At 45.6% G+C, this 22,269-nt stretch overlaps 1 protein-coding gene across 2 annotated transcripts in view; it reads right to left on the reverse strand.

The window, feature by feature from the left end:
- The window catches only part of ZC3H7B (zinc finger CCCH-type containing 7B), a 418,789-nt gene that overhangs the window by 391,672 nt on the left and 4,848 nt on the right, over positions 1 to 22,269 (reverse strand). For both annotated transcript variants that reach the window (XM_040359565.1, XM_040359564.1), the window contains exons 2-4: positions 10,526 to 10,586; positions 10,409 to 10,445; positions 797 to 994 (exon numbers count right to left, since the gene is read on the reverse strand). In XM_040359565.1, coding sequence (XP_040215499.1) covers positions 797 to 994; positions 10,409 to 10,445; positions 10,526 to 10,578 — 288 coding nt within the window. In that variant the 5' untranslated portion in view covers positions 10,579 to 10,586. The remainder of the gene's footprint in view (positions 1 to 796; positions 995 to 10,408; positions 10,446 to 10,525; positions 10,587 to 22,269) is intronic.

A 22,269-nucleotide genomic window follows, 5' to 3' on the forward strand; every position in this document is an offset into this window, starting at 1 on the left:
CTCACTGGAGCATTCAGAAGTTTAGAAATCCTTCTGTAACCAATGCCATCAGTATTTTGCAATAATGAAGTTGCAAAGTCTTGAGAGCTCTACACTTTTTCCCTGTGTTATTCCATTTTTTTACACATAACTTAATTTCTGAACGTATTTGTTTTGGTTTCTTTGTATGCAAGGGTTGTTGCAGACTTGTGGTGAAAATTTCATATCAATAACACCTTGAGAAGCTGTTCACACACAGGCGGCGACTCGGCAAGGCGATCTCAAGACGGCTTGAGAGGCAACTTGCAAAATGACTTCTGTATTGAAGTCAATGCAAGTCGCACAGGAACCTTTTTCTAAGTCGGAGCGACTTGCGTCATTCCTATAAGAACAGTTTCATTGATTAGAGCGGACCGCGACTTGTCAGGTGGCTGAGTCGCCTGAGAGGTCGCCCCTGTGTGAACCGGCTCTTAGAAATATATTTATGCATATAGGATTGGTTTGAAGGTTTTTTATTAAACATGTGTATCAGGATTGGTTCGAAGAAGGAGGGCTGTATGATTATACTTATGCAAAAAATCAATGCACTGTAAATGTACCTAAATGTACCATATAAATATGCTCATGTTGAGCATATTGTTTATTTCTCAACACTATATATATATATATATATATATATATATATATATATATATATATATATATATATATATATATATATATATATATATATATATATATATATATATATATACACACACACACACACACACACACAGATCAGTGTTGCACCAATAACCAATATGATCTTACTCACCATGGAATAATAGCAGCAGGATCGGTTCACAAACAATCTGCACAACAGCTCCTGAGAAAGGCTAAGTTCTTCAGAAGCTGCATAGTCTGCCACCGCCAGACCTTCTGTATATTGCCCCAGTGCCAATTTAACTTCACCTTCATGGTATAGGTCATTGCCCTCCTTATACAAGTTCTCAACCAGCTCCTGAAGGAAATGCTAAAGAAAAAAAACAGAACAAACCAAATTATAAAACATTTTAAAATAAATCTTTGACTTGAGTCGGACAACAAAACTGAATTTGGTATAGGTTTAGGATATAAATACAATCATGTTAGCAAGATAACCATGCTTCAACTGTTTACCATGGAGTGCTATACCGTAAATCCAAATATCACAAAAATTACCAATTTGCATTGAAAAATCCAAAGACGTGGAAAGAAAATCAGTTTTTATATGCAAATGTAACTTTTCTATAAATAAATCTATTTTAGGCTGCTATCACACTACAAAAACACAACTGGAGATTTTTTCAGCGTTTCAGGCATTTTATGCATCTGCGAAAAAAAAAAAAAAAAAAATATGGAGAGGCAACTCAAAAACTGCACCAAATACGCTGGTTTAACCACACTAAACATGCACCAAAAATGCAGCATGCGGGGCTTTTTTTTTTTTTTATTCTAAATAGAAAACAGACACTAGATTAGCACAGCTCCAAGCAGCACGATATAGACATCCATCACAAAACTTTCATCCACATGGGATATACAATAAAGAAAAGTTATAACAGTAATACAACATAATTAGGCTTTGCAGGATGATGGCAGGCGCCACTTTAAAGCTGATGACGTATCATCTCTGGAAGCACATGTCAGAGTACCAAGACACATGGAACGAAATTTTATTCCAATTTTGCGAGTATAACACAGTTGTGCATTTTTTATAAACGGTTTTGTTGGTAATGCAGTAGGCGTTTAAGCCCTCCAGAAGGTGTCAAATGACTGATTTTTTTGTATACTCATGAGGGGGTATCGTTGGCATGTAGTAGGAAGTACGCCGGATCATCAGGCATTCCATAAATTTTTGTGAGATCCGCCTGAACTCTGACCAAAAGCTCAGCAGTCGTGGGCATGACTAGAGGATATGGAGCAGTGTGCCTTTCTCCATTTGACACCGCCAGCAAAGATCTGACGATGTCAGTAAGAATTTACTGAGTAGGGCCGGAGTACGATACCATCGCATCAGGATTTTGTAGTTCGTCTCCTGGATCTTAGTGCATATGGAGGATTTGTGTACCAATGCAAGTATATGTTGCTTTTTCTTACCAGAAAACATGCATTGCAGTTTGCGTCCCCACTTATCGATGCACGGGATTTGGTATCCCTCCGCCGGCGTGATCAGTATAGTATGTACAATAGACAGGGCGCGCGGCAGCATGCCCGAGTGCGAGCACAGCTCCTCCAATGTTGTAAGAGTGTGGCTTGTCGTGGCAGGGGGGAGGTATGGTGCGCAAGAAATGACCAAGCTGGCTGGCTCTCATGAAGTCTAAAAAAAAAATTTTTTCGGGAGAGTTTTGTCATTGTTTATTGTGAAGTTAAAAACAGGCAATAAAAAGTAAAAACTCAGCGTACAGTTTTCATGTCTCTGAAAAGACGAACACATCACAACCCCCCTCCCCTTCCTCCCGGGTCTGGGAGTGACCGGTGTACTTCACGAGGCCCCGACTGCAGATGGGGAGAGCCCAGCACACAGCATGGGGGGGGGTGTTGACAGGGAATGTTCAACCAACTAAAAGCACAGGGACAAAAGGGAAGTCATCCTTTTTTACATAAAAAAAAAAAAGAAAAGCAAAATAAAAATTTAATTACTCACGGGCTGTTCCAGTGAATAAAACCGTGTATATATTTTTTTTTTTTTGGGTGATGAGAAGTGAAGGGCAAGAAGATCTCAGATTAGTCCCAAGTTCTACACCCAGCCCTCACTAAACAGCCTCCAAATGGCCAGGATTACATTGCGTTTTGTAGATGGGAAACAAAACTGGGAGGGAAGAGGGACGGAGGGGTGGGGGAAGGGGGAGAACCTAAAAAAAAAAAAAAATACAACTAGAGGACTTTTTAAACAGCTTCTCCCCTCATTGAGGTCAGCAGCAGAGGCGGTCATCTCCAGACTGGCAACGAGTGACGGAAAGTGACATTCACTGGGTCTGTGGCCCTGGCTGTGCTGGAGGAGGTTGCGTGGGTGGGGCTCCTGGTGTTCCATAGTAGGCTGCTTGCTGTCTGTAATACTCTGCCCATGCCGCACTATAGTCTGGCTGGACTGCAGGCGGGGCGGCAGCTGCTGCTGCTGTGGCGGTGGCGGCTGCAGCCGTTGGAGCACCAGTTACGGCAGCTGCTGCTGGAGCTTGTTTCTTGTAATATTCCTCCCATGCTTTTGTATAGTCTGGCTGTCCTGCAGGTTGAGGTGTCTGCTGACCCATCTTCTTGTAGTACTCTTCCCAGGCCTTTGTGTAGTCAGGCTGGCTGGCAGGTGGGGGCTGCTGGGGTGGTTCTCCTTGTGGTGGTGGGACGGGGACAGCAGGAGGGCCCCCTTTGTCCGATTGGGCCTGGCCCTCCCGGTCCTGGTCCAGCTGGACCCATAGGACCATTCAACCCTGGCCCTTACCCACCCGGACCTCCGGGGGGAGCTCCTCCACATCAATATCCTCCTCAAGGTTAGGGAAGCCAGTATCCCCAATGGGGGCAGCCGCCAGCTCCTCACGACCCCACAAAACCCCCAGCCCCCACAGACCCCAGTGCAGCCTGGGCTGCTTATTACTCGCACTATTACCAGATTCATTTTTTTAATTGGAGAGTCTCCTGTAGCCATCGAATTCACGCATTAAGTTAGGAAGGGACACTGTCGGGTTCGTCAGCGAGAATAGCATGTCATCAGCATAGGCAGAGACCTTATATTCTCCGTCTCCCACCTTAATCCCCGAAATATCCAGGTTCATCCGTACGCGTCTCAGGAAGGGTTCGAGGGAAAGCGCAAATAGGAGGGGCGACAAGGGACTGGTCCCATTCGTAATTGAAAATGAGTCCGACAACAACCTGGCTGTCAGATATCCAGTTTTAACATTTTGTGTCCAAGTCCTAGGTGTCTCAATGTAGCAAATGTGAATTGCCAGCTGACGCGATCAAGCGCCTTTTCAGCGTCTGTACCCACAAAAACGCAAGGCCTCTTGTTAGCGTTCGCAGTGTATAATAGGTTCAAAACGGTGGCGGTATTGTCCCTAGCTTCCCTGGTTGGGACATACCCTACTTGGTCAAGATGGATGAGGTTAGGTAGACGCAATTATTTTGGTAAAGAGTTTGAGGTCGGTGTTAAGCAATGATATTGGGCGACAACTCCCGCATTGGCCCGGGTCCTTCCCGTCCTTAGGAATGACTGCCATTTGTGCCTGCAAAGTGGATATGTGTAACTTTGCCCCCGTGCTGAGATTGTTAAACAGGATTACCAAGTGTGGGCCCAGGGAGGGGAGCAGTGTCTTATAGTAGTTGACGGTTAGTCCATCCGGGCCCAGGGTCCTACCTGGTTTGGTGTTGCCCAGTGCTACTTGAGTTCAGGCATGGTAAGGGGTTCGTCCAGTAGGGCTCTGAAGGCAAGGTCGGCATGTTTGAGGAGTTAAGGTAGACCGATGATAGGGTCTAGAGGTACAGGGGGCAAATTATACAGAGTGTGATAAAAGTCCATGAATTCCCAGGAAATTAGTTGTGGGATCGACACCTTCTGTCCGCCATGTGTGACAATGTGTGGTATGTAGGACGCTTATTCTGTGATCGAAGGGCCTGGGCCAGCATTCTCTCGCATTTGTTGCCGGATTCATATACCTTACGTCTACAGATCTGAATAGCCGCTTTGGCTTTATATTGCAGTAGGTCAGTGACTTGTTTTCTGGGCTGATCTCGACATCATACGCACTGTCTTGTCGGTGTCTGCTTGGGCTGTGCCTCCAAGACCTGTAGTTTGGACAGTAAAGTCGTCAACTGCTCTGATCTTAGCCTTTTCTGTCTGGCTCTGTGTTTGATGAGGATGCCTCGGATGACGGCCTTATGGGCCTCCCACACCACCTCTGATTTACTGTCTTGGTTACTGTTGGTGGTGAAATAGTGTCCTATTTCCTTCACCACGTCCGTCAAGATTTCTGGGTCCTGTAGTAGGGTCTCATTCAGTCTCCAGGGGTGCCTCCGCACCGCCTGCGCCTCTGACAATGCGTAAACCAGTGTTATTGGGGCATGATCCGATCAAGTGATCGAACCATTGTTAGTTTCTAAGGAACTAGGCATAGCTGTTTTGGCTATCTAAACGACAGTTTGCATGTGTGCCATATTCAATCTGGATGTGTTTGGGAAGTACTGCAACCAAGGTTGGTCAAAGCAACCCACTGTTGGATAAAAAATAAACACCCACAGGCTGTTGGTGTAACAACGGCAAAGCTTTAAACTGCTTGCAGCTAAAAGAGGCAACTTCCCGGACCGAAGAGTCAGGGATCTCCGTCACCAACTCAGAGAGACTCTGACTAGGTGGCACACCAGAATCTGATGATTTCAGAGACAAGAGATTTTTACCACCTGGACAGTATTTTCCGTGGAAAACTCGAGTGTGAAACTGGGCATACAGTACCGCCTCGAAGGAGGCTACCCCCGGACCAGCAGGCTCTCGGAGAGGAGACAGATTGCGTGATGCCAATACCTTCACCGCAGACTGAAGAGTCTGCAATTTCTCCAGGGGAAGAAGGACCTTTGCCACCGAGGAGTCCGGATCAACCCTAGCATGCCCAGGATTTGAACCCTGGGTCGCACACATGGAGGGCAGGCTTGCTGCCACTGAGCTACACCTTCTGGCCTAAACGTTTAAACACCCACCAGAATCTTTAGAGGGTCTGAATGGGAATACCACATTCACTAGGTCTGAGACAATAGCTGCTCTCAGAAGAAAGTCGTCCAAGTAGCCAATGAGACAAAGCCTCGCTGTCCCAACAAAATTAGGATAAGTGCGAGCTCCCAGCTAAAAACCCATGGTGCTGACGCCAGATCAAAAGGGAGGGCCACAGGCTGACAGACCCTCTCTCATCACAAAGCACAGAATAAAAACACTGACATGCACAAAACGGGACATGCATGTATGCGTCCCTAATGTCCGAGGATGCCAGGACGTCCCCCGGATGGAGCGCAGCTATCACCGAACGAATGGACTCCATGCGGAACTACCCGACATCACAAAGGGTATTTAGGGCCTGAGGCCCATAGAAAACCCCAAACCTCTCGTCCTGCAGGAAAGGTAAAATTACCCCGCAGCTTAGCAAGTCCCACACTGCCCAAGGCAGACCTACGGGCCGGGAGAGGAAGACACGAGGAAAGAACTTTGTTCTGTGGATAGGAGGAAACCCTATCTAGTACTCCGAAGAGACCACCTCGCAGACCCACTGGTCAGAGAGCAGGGAAGGTTTCACCGAATTGTGAACCTGCAAGCCGCCCCTCCCACCTAGAGACAGGGAGGGAAGGCTACATACATTGGCGGGATTTGGGTGCCGGCGTGATCGGCTTACGCACCCAGGGACGGATTAGTCCCCCAGCTGGGCCTTTGACGGCCTGGGAGGGTTGCCTCTAAATAATACACACACACATAGTGTGTATGTATATTATGTAGGTGTATGCAACACATGCCTTTGGAGGAAACAACATGCCTTTAGGTGTAATGAGCTCAATAATGGAAAAAAAAAATAACCATATAAAAAGCTAAAATTACCTAAAAGGGTGGCAATAAAACAAAATCACCATCTGCAATACTCTCCCCATCCACACCAACATCCAAATCAACAGGACAAGAGTGCACCCCCCTTTCTCAGGTGCTCCCTATACTCCTAATGAAATGGTTTAATACACAGAGATATTTAAGCTTTCTGCACGTTTCTGATAATTTTTACTCTAGATTTTTGCGATACAACTATAATGTTGGTAATCTACTGTACGATAACTATGGGAACAGCAGGGCAGTCTGCTGGGAGCCTCCATTTTAACATGATTTTTTTCATGTGAATAAAACATCTCTATTGCTAGACGATTTCGTTAAACCATATACAGTATATTCTTTGTAATAAACAGCTTCGATTTTAACCAGTTCTAGAAAGTTATGTTTGTGACAATGCCCAGAAAATTCATATTCCTCACACAATTTTCCTTTCTCCTAGAATTTAGGATGTAGGTACCAATATCGTTTATTGGAGGCACTTCTAATTAGAACCTTGTCCTATGTAAAACTCACGAAAGGTTCCATGCCAGATAAGGCCACAGGTCCAGACACCCGCCTCACCAAGTGAATGAGTGAACTACATACCCCACAAAGACAGCAACACAGAGCAAGTTAGCTTCAAAAGACTCCATGATGCCCTGTCTCTCAGAACTTGAGCTTCAATCATCAAGCCGTCAAAAGGCAGCTTAAAGTGTTACTAAACCCTTAAAAGTTGAAACAGTCTGTATATGCAGTAAAGCATGCTCGTTATACTCACTGTGGAACCTAAGGGGTTAATACTCCATTATGTAAAAAGGCTGTTTGATTCGGTCTTCTCCGATGCTCCCCTGCTTTTACTGTCCCAATCCATCTGCCGATAATCCAGAGCCTTGGAGGCACTCTGCACATGCTCAGTTTGGTGTGTATATAGAGTTTTTTTTTTTTTTTTTAGGGGCGGGTCACTTGCATGTGATCAGCCAACACTGTCCAAACAGAAAGTCAGGGGTCATGTAGCCTCAAAGGGCAGTCAGAGAAGCATGAAAACGCCTCCTACAAGCTTCAACCAGCGCTCAGTCGGACACTGATAGACATCACAAGACTGCTATATACTGCTGATGAGAAAGGTAACTAGCAGTTTATAATTACTAAAATGATTGCATTTCCATGTTTTGTGTTCTTTGGGAGACCAGATATAACGAATGCAGGGTACTAGGTTTAGGAACACTTTAAATAGGGATGGCAAAAAAACATTCCTTAGAAACAGAGGATCCTGATCCAGTAGATCCCTCGGAGCAACTGTTTGGTGTCCCTTTAAATTAGCGTTGCATATCTGCCTAGTTCAGTCTGGAACAATGAGGAACATCAGAATGCTTTCCATCATCTCAGAGATTTAGGCGCTGCTGCCTGCCACTACGTGTATACCAAAAATGCTCATGCCTGACATTTTGCCAAGGATACCAATCTATCATTTTGCTATGGCTAAACTCTGGCCCCACCTGACAAATGATGTACATCACCTTAATGGCTTTGTCTTCTTAAATCCAGATGGCATAACCTCTAAGGTCTAATACCTCAGGGACAGTTGAACTACCCAGAACTTCTGGATGTTACTTTGGGAAACAAGATGTCAAAAGACAAACACGTCTCTTGTAATAAAGGATGTCCAGGACTCCTCTCCAGACTGGCCAACTGGTATCCTCCATGGGGATTTCATTTTTTTCTTTTTTTTTTTTAACAGGAAGGGAGGAATCCCTCACTCAAGACCCCTGAGCCTCAGCGATGGGCAAATCACCTGTCCAAAGACCAAATCAACCTGTCCCCTGAAGAACAAAGGCCTATAAGATTGCCTCACTTGAGGCTACCCTCAGTTCTGGGCCTCTCATACAAAAGTGGAAAGCCAGATGGATCCAGTCTGCTTTTCTAGTCTCCTGCTATGAACAGTTGTCCAACCTCAGCTGCGTCTCTGATGCTGTTGTCCTGGGCTTCACAAAAGGACACTGTCCCTGGTAAGCGAATCAGGCTACCTCCTCTGGCCATGGAAATGCTGTAGCAAAGTTCTTACTTGGAGCTCTCTGGCTCCACAGGTCTTCTCCACTCATGGTAAACTAATGGCCCGTACACATGATCCAAAAAAAAAAAAATGGATGAAAAATAAAACTTTCAACGCAATTGTACGACAATTGTTCGTACAGAGCTTTCGAGAGCCGATCACGATATTTCATCTGATATTATTCGATCGAACAAGCACAACAACTTTCCTTGTACGGTAACAGATCGTATGATTTTCGTTTAGTCATACTTACATAGTAGGTGAGGTTGAAAAAAAAAACACAAGTCCATCCTAGTCAGTACAGTTGTCTTCCGAAAATACACTACAACACATGACATTCACTTACGATTGTTTTTTTTTTTTACGGTCGTACGAGAATTTATAACTTTAGTAACCTATTCAATACCAACTTGCGACTAGTAAGCAGAAAAAGTTGGACGATGTGTTCGATTTTCGGATCGTGTGTACGGGGCATTGATCCCCATGAAGAAAAATGGACTAGCAGAAGTGAAGTCTCAGTACCAGCTTATTCTTTTTGCTCTTCCTTGGCAGCAAAAGTTAGAAGCAACAGTATTGTAATGCAGCTTCAGTTATTTGCTTGAAGCAAATCAACACTTTATAGCTTTGCGCTGGTCCTGTGGGCAGAAGTTGGCATGGCCAAGAAATCAAACTGGGTAACTAGAGGAGAATGGCCTTCAAGCCCAACCCATAGAAAATTTAAGATGATCCCTTGCAGTGGAGCTGCATTCAAACTGCAAGAGTTAATAGCTTGTTTAATCTAAGAGGAGAAATAATTGATATCACCTGACCCTCCTCACTCCCCTGGCTATTGGTGCTCCTCCACATTCTGGCTGTGTACTGTCCCTCCACGTCATGTCCAGTGAAGAGCTGTGGACCTTTTATTAGCCTTGATGTCGTTGGGACCCTGCACAGCTGGCGTGTGAGGAGAACATGCTCCAGGAATGGGTCTGGCAGTAGACGGTACATTTTCTTTTACTGGTCCCTTACATATAAAAGCATTTAACTCTTGCAGTACAAGCATAGTCCCACTGCAAGGAATAATTCTTTAGTTACCTGGCATTGGGCTTTAAATGAAGTCCAGCCAAAGCTCGTTTGGCTGGGCTTCGTCTATGGATCACAAGAATGTAGTTAATTTTGCACTCCTGTGACCTGTTTTCAGAGAGCGGTCTGAAGCCTGCTCTCTGCTGACGTCACGTATATCAGTCCAGGCACTGAATCATCCCCAACAATTGGAGTCAGGATCTGCCAGGTGCCTGGACTGACACTCCTCAGTAGCCACTGAGAGTCTGAGACTGCCGCTCCGCCCTCTCCACAGCCCAGCATTCCAATGAGCACGAAGGGAGATGAGCAGAGAGCTGTGACTGATAGTCTACCGCTCTCTGTTTATGGAGCTCTGAAATTAGAGTGATCGGCGGGGTTTTGATTGCTCGTTTTCCAGTGCAGAGGCTCCAGTTGCAGCATCGGACCGATGCTGCATCCACCTAGGCAAGCATAAATCTAGAAACAAATACAAACCTATACTTCTTTTAAACGGATGAAATAATACCTTTCCCTGCAAAACCTTGCAGTCAAAGCTGGCATCCACCAATATGGTTACCTCAACCATGCAGAGCTTTGAAAAGATATACCCGGATGCTTCACAGAATAGGCACGATTACTAAAGTTGGCACATGTATCAAGAATTATGCGTGTAAGGAGGTATTATCAAATAGAAAATTATATACACACACACACACACACACACACACACACACACACACACACAAGATATATATGATATAACAACATTTTACCTTGTACTCTTGGTTGCCATGAAAAGGTATGGTGGACCTGTTAAAAATAATAATACAGATGTAAAACAGAAGGAAATAAATGTTCATTCCAAATGGTAAAACCCAAGATAAACTCACTGAATAAACTGCAAGCCCTTTTCAATATCTTCTCTTCTTTTTTGCCTCTCCATAGAAACACCTGTGAGAAAAGAAGAAGATGGAAAAGCGAGAAAGTTAAAACTTCGATTTGCAGGACCATTAAAAAAAAAAAAAAAAAAGAATCCAGCCACAAAATTACTTTCTGCCAGCGATGGAGTTTCAAGGTGTTCGTAACTTACAAGTAAAACAAAAAAAATAAAATAAAAAAAAAATTGCACTGTACAGCTCACATGCACATTTCTAATTGTATTATTAAATCACTATACATAAAAATGGTTAACAAGTCAAAACCTAGCAAAACGCTAGCAGCAGGAATCTGAGGATTCCTGCATCTAGAATGGCGTGTGTGTCAGAAGAGCTATATCTGTTCAACCCATACAATGCAACAATAGACCGCACCCAGCCACGATCATTTTTTTCGCTAAACCCAGGTAATTGCTGGCTGTGTGAACAGTCATGGATAGCTGCTGCAACATCAGCATGTTGTTGCATTGTCTTGAGTGTCTGCAGCTATCTGCGACTGTTCACACAGCCAGGGACAGATGATGGTGGCTGGGCGCAGTTAGCCTGCATCCAGCCACAAACCGCATCCAGCCACAAACACTGCAAGTAAATAATGGCTATGCGATCTGTCATGGATGGCATCAACTGCCCTCAGCCTGTCACTGCACTGGGCTGAGCAGTCACAGATCTTTCCATAAACATGTCATTGCAAAGAAATACACAAGTTGTGCTAATCACCCATGTGAATGGATCCTTAACAACCAGAGGTCACTGAAGCCAAAAATCACAGCGGATGACGCAGTGCACCGGGGGGCGGGGCCGAGTGATACAGTCGGCGGCTATGCCCGCCGCTGTATCACGGGAGCGCGCTCACAAAAGCTTTCCACCATGTGAGCTCGCTCGCTGCACAGTGGAGGCAAAAAATTGCCTTTAGTGTTGCTTTAAGGATAATACACGATCTCATGGTTTGACAAATTTGCTTGGAATCTAGGAGCCAGCTAAAAAAAAAAAAAAGTTAGGAGGCAAAAAACGCACCCCGTCCCGCCAAGCTAGCGCGCAGAAGCGAAGGCATATGCGAGTAGCGCCCGCATATGTAAACGGTATTTAAACCACACATGTGAGGCATCGCCGCGATTGGTAGAGCGAGAGCAATAATTCTAGCCCTAGACCTCAAGTAACTCAAAACATGCAACCTGTAGAATTTTTTAAACGTTACCTATGGAGATTTTAATGGGTAAATGTTTGTCGCCATTCCACAAGCGGACGCAATTTTGAAGCATGACATGTTGGGTATCAATTAACTTGGCGTAACATTATCTTTCACAATATAAAAAAAAAAAAATTGGGCTAACTTTACTGTTGTCTTATTTTTTTTTTAAATTGTATTTTTTCCCCCCAAAAAAATTTGCTTGCAAGACCGCTGTGCAAATACTGTGTGACAAAGTATTGCAACAACCGCCATTTGATTCTCTAGGGTGTTAGCATAAAAAAATATATATAATGTTTGGGGGGTTCCAATTAGAGGGAAGGAGATGGCAGTGAAAAACACATTAGAACTGTTGTTTTGCTACTTGTAGTGTAACTACTTGTAATGCCAACGGCCACCACAAGATGGCGCCAGATCACAGAAGGAAGCTTAGGCGGCGGCTTTGCGGCCTTCTGTAGGCCTAAGCTTCCTTCTGTGAAGGCCGCAAAGACACGGCCTAGCGCCGCCCGTAATTGAGGCCGCGGCTTTGCGGCCTTCTGCAGGCCTAAGCTTTCCTGGGCACCAGGTCACAATTTGTCGCAATTGCGACTGGGCGCCCGGATTTTGTGGAGCCCTGCACTGTCTGGAATACTCTTTTTTTCCCTTGCACATCGCGCTCTCTTATTGTGTGTACACGGGTTCATTTTTGTTTGTATATGCAATTTATATGATCACCCATTCATTTCACTATGGATTCATAGCATTATACAGGTTTTGATGCACTGTGTACTATTAGCACGACCTTTACCCCCCCCCCTTTTTTTTACTTTACATGAGTATCGCATGTTTGTAGGTGTCGCAGCTTTTTCTTATAGAAAACTATTCACTTTTAGCGTGGTATAGGCCCCCTATATTACACGTTTTTATATATTCGTGAGCTTCTTTGCGGATTGCTCTTGAAACCCTGCTCCTGAGCCCTGGAGTGTGTCATCCATCCCAGTGGGGATATCTCCCCAAAAAATAAAAAGTGCAGCCAGATCTCCATCTTTGAGGTCTTACCAATTGATAAGTGGCTTGTGCAGTTGGGCGGAGAGGTGTACATTAACAAATTAATTGAATTTGGGTGACACATATACCAATTTTATGAACTGTTTGCACCGAGCATTGTTTGTTGGAATGTTTTTGCAGTGTGCGCTTAGTTGTTGTTGGAGATCTATGAATTAATCTATCGTCGCATGTTGATATTAATCATATTTATTTAAAGCACTGCATTTAGGTTTTACTTAATTGATATGTACCTTTGAAGCACTAGCAATTCAAGTGCCATATTTATCAGCGTATACCGCGCACTTTTTTGCCCTGAAAATCAGGGCAAAATCGTGGGTGCACGATATACGCCGATACCCGCTCCCCGCACTCAGTTTGTAGCCTCCGCCGACATATACCGAGCGCAGTACACTCCGCTACATTCAGCCAGGCTCGGCTTCGCTCGTGGTCACGCTCCGTGACGTTTATGCGTGAGAAGCCGACCATGGCCGAACGTGCCCGAGTGTACTGCGCTCAGTATATGCCGGCGGAGGTTTAAAACTGAGCGCGGGAATTCGACTCGGAGACAGCGCGGGAGAAGCCGGGAGGACACCGAGGACGGACCCCGGACCGGACAAGGACGCCGGGCAAGACACCAAAACTAAGTAATAAAATGTTTTTTTTTTTTTTTACAGGTTGTCAGGTCAACATTAGGGGTGAGCAATATACGCCGGAGCGCGCAATACCCTGATAAATACGGTAGTTAACCCACTTCTATGAAATCATCTTGTCCCCTCTGTACCTTAAAGCGGATATCCCGTGGGCATTCGTTTTTTTTATTTGTCATTAATTTATTCCATTTTAAGAGTACTCACTGTTCAGGTCTTCAAATCATCTGCTGTCCGATTACGTATGAAATTCTAAGTATAAGTGTAACAAGGTTTCCATTTTGCTTGTGGGCATGTGAAGCGGTGAGCAACACCGCCGCCGCAATGACTCCTGGGAGCAATGACAAAAGCTCCCAGGAGACAGTGCAGGCAAAGGAAATTACGCACTACCCGCAGATTACACAGACAGGAAGCAAAGAGACAGATGAAAAGAACAGGTACCTTAAACAAAAACAAAAAAAAACTTCCGTTTCTAACTTAATTCGTGGCTGCAATAAGATTAAGCAAAAGCTTAAAAATAGGGTGGAGCTCCGCTTTAATAAGATGTGCCCCTGTGTTCTGTAAAAAAAAATCTGCCAATCTGTACTGATATAAGCTCTGCTCCGGGCGCATAGCCGACTCCTCTCCGGCTCACAGCTGCAGTGGGCGCGGCCGAGCCATACCGCTGACGTCAGCGGGGAGAGAAGAGAGAGAGAGCCGACAATCAGCTGAGCGCCTGGAGCCTCGCTCATACAAAAAAGGTACAGATCGGCGGATTTTTACATTAAACAGGGACACAAGTTAGTAAAGTTCAGAGAAGCTAAGATTTTATAGCAGATAACCCTTTCTCTGCCAGGCCCTGTGCTCCATTTTGTACACTCAGGTGGCCAGACCATTTTTGCAATTTTTCCTTTTTTTCCCCCACTTACAACTTTCAGAATTTGTCAAAGACCCCCCCGCCCCCCCAACCCCTATATTTTCTGAAAGTACAGGATCAGTAGAATAAAAAAAAGATACTATTAATTTTTTAGACCCTGCAGTGTTTGCGTAAATGTTTATCAAACCAAAATCATTTGCAAAAAATACACTAAAACCATTTTTAAATAAAAACACAGCTAATTTTACAAAATTCCTGCTAAATCCCTACTCAATATAAAAGCGCAACCTGTATTGAATAAATAACTATATTTGTACATTTTAAAATTGCACCTTTTTGATAAATAGTGAAAATCTGAGGTTCGCAGACGTTTTAGAAAAAAAAAAAAAGGATTTTTGTACTCCTCTTCTCTGAAGTCCATGGATGGACACAGCTTCCTTAAATCTTGACATTTGGGGTATGTTCCGTCTATTACGAGAGGACTAGGCAGACATGTTAGATATATAAAATCATGAAGTTCTATCAAAGCTGAACAGCCCTGCCCAGGGGGAGCAGTCCTTCTGGTCACAAACCCTCATCAGCTCAGTTCGTTCAAAAGCAGTACAAACTTAAAAAAGGAAAGGTGGGTGCCGTGTCCATCCATGGACTTCAGAGAAAAGGATTTTACGGTGAGTAACGGACACAGCTTCCTTAAATCTTGACATTTGGGACGTTCCCAAGCAGTGTCAGAAATGAGGGGTGGAAACAGCAATCAAAATTCACCCCAAACAAAGCTCCTCAACGGAGGAGTTGCAACCTTACACAGCCGCCTGCAAAACCTTGCAGACGAAGCAAACATCTGCAGATGCCTGCGCATCAACCTTGTAAAATTTAGTTAAAGTGTGAACGGACGACCAGGTCGCCGCCTTACACACCTGTGAGGCAGATGCTTGATGTCGAAAAGCCCAAGAGGCACCGAATGCCCTGGTCGAATGCGCCATGACAGGAAAGGGAAGCGCCCGCCCTTTAAGGGTGTAAGCCTGAATCACAATCGGTCTGATCCACCGAGAAATGGTGGCCGACGAGACTGCCAGGCCTTTCCTTGGACCAGTCACCGACACAGTGAGTCTGACCTCCGAAACTGAGCCGTAGCAGACAAATACATTCCTTAGACGTGGTACATGCACATGGGGTGTAACGCAACCTCTTTGGGATGCGACGTCCGAGGACAAGGACGGAAATACAATGTCCTCATTCAAATGAAAAGCCGAAACCACCGTCGGAAGAAAAGAAGGCTGCAGTGGTAGCACCGCTTTATCCTTATGAAGGATTAAGTAGGGGGACTTGCAAGACAAGGCCGCCAACTCAGAAACCCTGACAGAAGTAGTGGCCACCAGAAAGGCAACCTTCTGAGAGAGTGTCAAAAGAAGGAATCTCTAATGTTCTTTAGGTTTCTGAAGAATATAGAGCACCAGATTCAAATCCCACAGGGCCCTTGTAGCCTCTATGACCATGTGGAGAGGCACTGCCTGATCGCCCGAAGTTCCAGTACATTGATGGGCATTCAGGATTTTTCCTATGTCCAGCATCCTTGTGTCGACTGAACACCCCAAACTCCCCCCCAACCGGTCAGGCTAGCGTCCGTCGTGATCACCGTCCAGTGAAAGGGAAGGAACAACTTTCTGTGGAACAACTTTCTGGACTGAAGGGCCAGAGATGTCAGCCACCAAACCAGGAAGTCCTGACTAGTTTGCTCTCCCGGATTTGACAATCCAGGGACTACGGAGATTTGTCCCACTTGGACAGGATCTCCTGCAAGACTCAAGTGTGGAATTGAGCATACAGTATTGCCTCGAAGGAGGCTACCATGAGACCCAGGACTCGCATGCAAAAGCGCAGCGACGACCACCTGCGGGATGCCCACAGCTTCACCGCCATCTGAAGGAGTCTACAACGGGAGAAAAACTCTCGCCTCTGAGGTGTCCAGAATCAAGCCCAGGTACCTCTAGGCGCTGAGTCGGCACCAAAACCGACTTCTGGAGGTTCAGTACCCAAATTCTTGAAGAGTCTGACTGGCAACCGCCACATCCTCCTTTAATTCTGAATTTGAAGCAGCTCTCAAAAGGTGGTCGTCCAGATAGCCCACAATAGCGATTCCTTGCTTTCTCAGCAAGGCCAGAATTCAGGGCGAGCACCTTTGTTGAAAACCCTTGGTGCCGATGCCAGGCCAAAAGAGCCACAAATTGATAGTGGTCGTCCCCAACTGCAAAACGCAGGAATCTTTGATGCCCGACATATATGGGGACATGCAAGTATGCGTCCTTCATGTCCAAGGACACCAGAAAATCCCCCGGACGGAGTGCAGCGACCACAGAGCGAACTGATTACATCCTGACCCTTCGTACTTTTACAAAGGAGTTGAGGGTCTTGAGGTTCAGGATTGGACGGACCCCGTCCTTTGGGACTACAAACAGATTGGAGTAGAATCCTTGAAACCTTTCCGGCAGTGGCACTGGTACTATTACCCCGCATCTCAGCAGGTCCTGTACCGCCCCCAATAGGGCGCCCCGTCGAGCCGGAAGACGATGATGGTTTGAGGGAAAAAAAAAATCTGTTTGGTAAACAAGAAAGAAACTATCTTGTACCCTGATGAAACCACTTTGCAAACCCACTGGTTGTGGTTACCTTGTTCAACCTTGAGACCGGGGGTCCTCAAAAGGGTAAGGGTCCGCCATGCGTTTTGGGACCGAAAAAGTCCTCTGCGGTCAATCCCATTCCTTGTCTATAAACTTATCAAAATAAGATACATAAGGAAACACCTTAGTAGTGCGAGTCGGCTTGAGGGACCCAAAAGGGACTGACACCACAGTTGAAGCCCCAAATGCATCCTTCAGCTTGAGGGTTTCCCGCACTGCGGTGATAACTGATCCAACAATCGCCTTCTCCTGCACTGACCCGGACACAGAGTCTCCCTCACTGTTTGAATGGTCCTGGTCCGCATAATCTGGCGCTTCAGAGCAGGGGTCCCGTTTCACAGATTTCACCTCCAAATACGGAAAGGTTTTTTCACAGTAAGAGCTGTGAAAATGTGGAACAGACTCCCTCCAGAGGTGGTTCTGGCCAGCTCAGTAGATTGCTTTAAGAAAGGCCTGGATACTTTCCTAAAATGTACATAAAATAACTGAGTACCAAGATTTGTAGGTAAAGTTGATCCAGGGTAAATCCGATTGCCTCTCGGGGGATCAGGAAGGAATTGTTTCCCCTGCTGTAGCAAATTGGATCATGCTCTGCTGGGGTTTTTTGCCTTCCTCTGGATCAACTGTGGGTATGGAGTTGGGTGCATGGGATTGTACTGTGTTTTTTATTTTGTTTGTTTATTTTTTGAGGTTGAACTGGATGGACTTGTGTTTTTTTTCAACCTGACTAACTATTAACAGCCAGGCCCGAGTGAGTTTTTTTACCCCCCCCCTTTTCCCCGCATACCACCTCCACCCCGGCAACAAGTGATTCCAGGACTGCCCGCCCACAAAGCATCCATAGGTACCGCAGGTGACGGGGCACCGGTTGCCAACACAGGAATGTCTGGGGCCTTCTGACGCCATGCTGACCCACACACCTGACAGACACTCAGGGACCAAGTCAAGGTACAAAAATGCCCACCCTCCTAGCTGCACAGACCAAGGGGTATTCCCAGAGGACTCACCACCCTGTACCAGGCACTGCCTCAGCGCTACTGTCCGCTCTAACCCCTGCACAGTGTGTGCCTGGAGTGTCTCAGAGGTGATCTGACGTTCGCGCAGTTCAGAATAGAAAAGTAGGGCTAGAGGCCAAACAAACGTGAAAAAGGCCTCAAAAAGATGGCCCCCGGTTACCTCAGAAAAAAAGGGCGCAAGCTACGAGAAAATGTCCGACTGCTGTATTAGATATAATAACAGCGCGGCCGCGGGAAAATGGCGCCGATCGCACAGAGGTAAAAAATAAGGGCCAAGAAAACACTGGGTACCCGACAGGGCCCCCCCAAAAAGCAGACCACCTACACCAGAGCGGACCCGGGCACCCCTGGCAGCCCCCAGCCAGGTCCCAGAGCCCCCCTCGGTGAGGTACATCAGCAGGCCCAGCATAGCATGGGGAGGAGGGATGGATGGCGAGAGAGGAAAGGGAGGACTAGAGACCCCCTAATCGACCACCCCAGGAATGCCCAGCTATTCCATCCTGCCAAGACAGGGGGAATCGACTTACCCGTCCTTGAAGACTGCTGAACGCGTTCCTGACAGACCCAAACCGAGCAGTACGGAGTGGCTGCCAGCTACTGCCCACTGTGACTAAAAAAACAGTAGCCCATTCATATGTGGGCCCCGGAGCATATAGCTCACAGCCATACCCCTGGAGTATGTCGTGGCCGACCCAGCGTGTAGCTAAGGCCTGCTCATGCTCGATGGCCAGACTGGGGAGACTACAAGGATCTATATTATCCAGCCTGTCACCCAGCCGGCAGTTGATAGTAGATCTCAGGATCAAATAATAAAAACAAAATAAAAGTAAAAAACTTCTCCAGGACCATGGGCCCTTAGGGAGCCAGGTCCTTCTACACTAGGCAGAAAAAAAAAATAAAAAAAAAAATTAGCTGAGTGTAGGGTGAGGGGTTATGACCAGAGGGACCGCCCCCCCCCTGCGGGGCTGTTCAACTTGGATATATCTACATGTTTTTATATATCCAACATGTCTGCCTAGTCCTCTCCTAATAGAAGGAACATAACCCAAATGTCAAGATTTAAGGAAGCCGTGTCCGTCCATGGCACGAAAGAGAAAGAGGTTTTCCTTTTTCACTTACAGCTTTCAAAATTTGTAAAAGACGCCCCAAACCATACATTTTCTGAAAGCACATGGACAGTAGAATAAAAAAAAAAAATATGTTTTAAGTAGGGCTGCATCTAAAGATTATTTTCATAATCGATTAGTTGGCCGATTATTGTTTCGATTAATCGTATAATAACCTTAAAAAAAAAAAATTGCATTGTAAACATTTTTGGGCCAATTTGTTGTTGGGCAGATTATAAAACACAGATTGCCGCAAAAACGCATTACATGCTTTTCTGCAGCTTCTCCATTGAAGTATATCGAACCAAAAAAAAAATAGCACCGTTTTGCATTAAAAAGTCCCCGTCCCTTTCCAAATACGCAGCAGCTGAAAAAAAATAATGTATGTGAACGTGTCCCAATGGAAAACATGTAAATGAACTGTAGTGTGTTTCTGCAAAAAGCACCAAAAAACCCTGGCCTGAGATGTTTAGTAACATAATGGGGTTAAAAAAAAAAAAAAATAAATAAATACAAAAAGAGTAAATCGCTACTGTAAGGGGTTCATTTTTTTAAAAGTAATATTTACAGTAGCAATTTGCTTTTTTGTACTATAAAAGGGCTAATTTTTGTTTTTTTAAACCCATTAGGTTACTGGCCAATTAATCGATTATGAAAATTATAAATCGATTAATTTCATAATCGATTAGTTGTTTCAGCCTTATTTTTGAGGCAGCACGATATTTGCACACGTTTATCAAAACAATATTTTTGTTAAAAATACACTAAAATAATTAATAGTGCACATAAACTTAAATTAGAAAATTCCTGCTAAGTTGCTACTAAAGCATCGGTCACATGTGGCATACTAAAGTGTACGCCCATGGAGCGCCATGTTTACCCACAAGGGAATGCACAGGTGTTCCATGTATCCCCGTACAGGCAGTCCCATTTATGTAAATTGGGATGCATGGCTGCACAGGCACAGCCGCTATTTCCAATCTGACATCCGTGTGGGTACATGACCCCAAACGCAGACAGTGAGCTCAGGGATTTGCATGGGTGTAAAATTGGTAGCAACAGCTCTGTTCGTGCAGGTGCTACATCCCAAATGACATCAATGGGACTGCCTGCACAAGTGCACAGAGATGCAGGGAACACCTGTGCGTCCCCATAAAGGTACGCTGTGTATGCCCTGTGTAAACAAGGCCTTAGGCCGCTTTCACACAAGCACACCGATCAGATCTGCCTGTCCATATTTTTTTTTTTTTTTTTAGGTAGGACCAATCGGACCACCCATTTTTCTCTATGGAGATGATGTAAATGAGGGATTGGGGTCCCATTCTCCAACCATCAAGCAGATCTGATGGTATCCAGTGGAACTGGACAGGCGGTCCATTTCTATCCAACCGCCCTATAGAGAATAGCGAGCTGTGTCCGTTTTTCATCAGCGGAGCGGACACGGATCCATCATCCGCCTGCTCAGCGGGGATCAGCAGACAGATCCCCCCACTGAGCAGGCAAATCTGTGAAGGGGATAGTAAAAGGAGAGGGGGGGCAGCTTAAGATGAAAAGGAGCGGCGAGAGGTGGAGTGGGGCAGACAAATTTAGGGTTAATAACTCTGATCAGCGGGTTGTAGAGTTATAGAATTGTTCAGCAGTCTACAGAAAAATTCTGATATAAGCTTATAGGAGAGGGAGAAATTAGGTCTTGGCAGTGAAATGGTTAAAGAAACTATTTTTTTTTTTAGGGGTTAACAAATGCTTTAAATTTGATAGAGCAAAACATTTGTATTCATAATTACTTATATAGAGCTGGCAATTTACGCAGCACTTAAAAGCGGTGGTTCACCCTAAAAACGACTTTCCACTATTACACTGCCCCCCCCGCATTACAATACAATTATGCCTTTAATTTTTTTTTTGCTGCTGTACATACCTGGGTACAGCTATTCACCCGTGTCCTCCGGGTTGCGAGTCCCGCGGGAGTGGGCGTTCCTAACATGGCGGTGATTGACGTTTTGACTAAAAAATGACCTCCCCCCCGTCGCGTAAGCCGCGTCACGACTGGCGAAAGGAGGCGAACGGCGATGCGCAGGCACAGTATAGCGCCGACTCGCCGTTCGGCTCCTTCCGCCAATCGTGACGCTGCTTACGCGACGGCAAAAAAAATAAATAAAGGCATAATCGTATTGTAATGCGGGGGGGCAGTGTAATAGTGGAAAGTCGTTTTTAGGGTGAACCACCGCTTTAACATACATATTGTACATTCACATCAGTCCCTGCCCTCAAAAAGCTTACAATCCAAGGAGGTTCTTACCTCACATTCATACATATACTAGGGCCAATTTAGACAGAAGGCAATTAAAAGTGATATTAAAAGGCAAGTTTTTTTTTTTTTTTTACAAGTCATACTCACCTGCTCTGTGCAGTGGTTTTGCACAGAGCAGCCCTGATCCTCTTGCCAAGTGCTCCCAGAGCCAACAGCTTGCTATAGAGTCACCCTGCAGCCTTGTTCCAAAGCCGCCGCTCTGCATGTCCTCTCTCTCTCTCCTCATTGGCTTAATGGCTGTGATTGACAACACCAAGAGCCAATGGCTCCCGCTGCCGTCTCAGCCAATAAGGCTGGATCGAGGTGGAGCTTAAATTTTCAGGGTGGCTGGGGGCCCTGATGTTTTTTACCTTCATGCATAAAACCACTTGAGCATTTAGAGCCACGTTAACCTACCAGCATGACTTTGGCATGTGGGAGACCATGAAAACTCCAGACAAGTAGTGCCGTGCTCGAGTTTCAAACTGATGACCCTAGTGCTGCCAGGCAGCGGTGCTAAACACTGTTCATATGAAGACTAATCAGTACATTCAATAATACATGACTTGACTTAAAAGAAGTATGGGTTTGTTTTTTCCTGATTTATACTTACCTAAGTGCTGCATCTGTCCCCGGCACCTCTGCACTGAGAACTGAGAAATCGAACACCGATTGCTCGGTTGTAGCAGCTCCCCGAGCAGAGAGCTGCTGACTGTCAATAACAGCTCTCTGCTCCCTCACTGGAGCGCTGAGCTGTGGAGGGGGGCATCCGGCTTAAGTAGTCAGTGGCTCGCTAAGAGGCCGAGCCAGGTGTTGTTGCAGGCACCTGGCGTATCCAGACCGACGCTTAGACGCGGTGCCAGGACTGACTTCTGTGACGTCAGCAGAGAGTGGACT

The sequence above is a fragment of the Rana temporaria genome, chromosome 7, assembly GCF_905171775.1.
Source record: "Rana temporaria chromosome 7, aRanTem1.1, whole genome shotgun sequence".
Taxonomy (NCBI): Eukaryota; Metazoa; Chordata; class Amphibia; order Anura; family Ranidae; genus Rana; species Rana temporaria.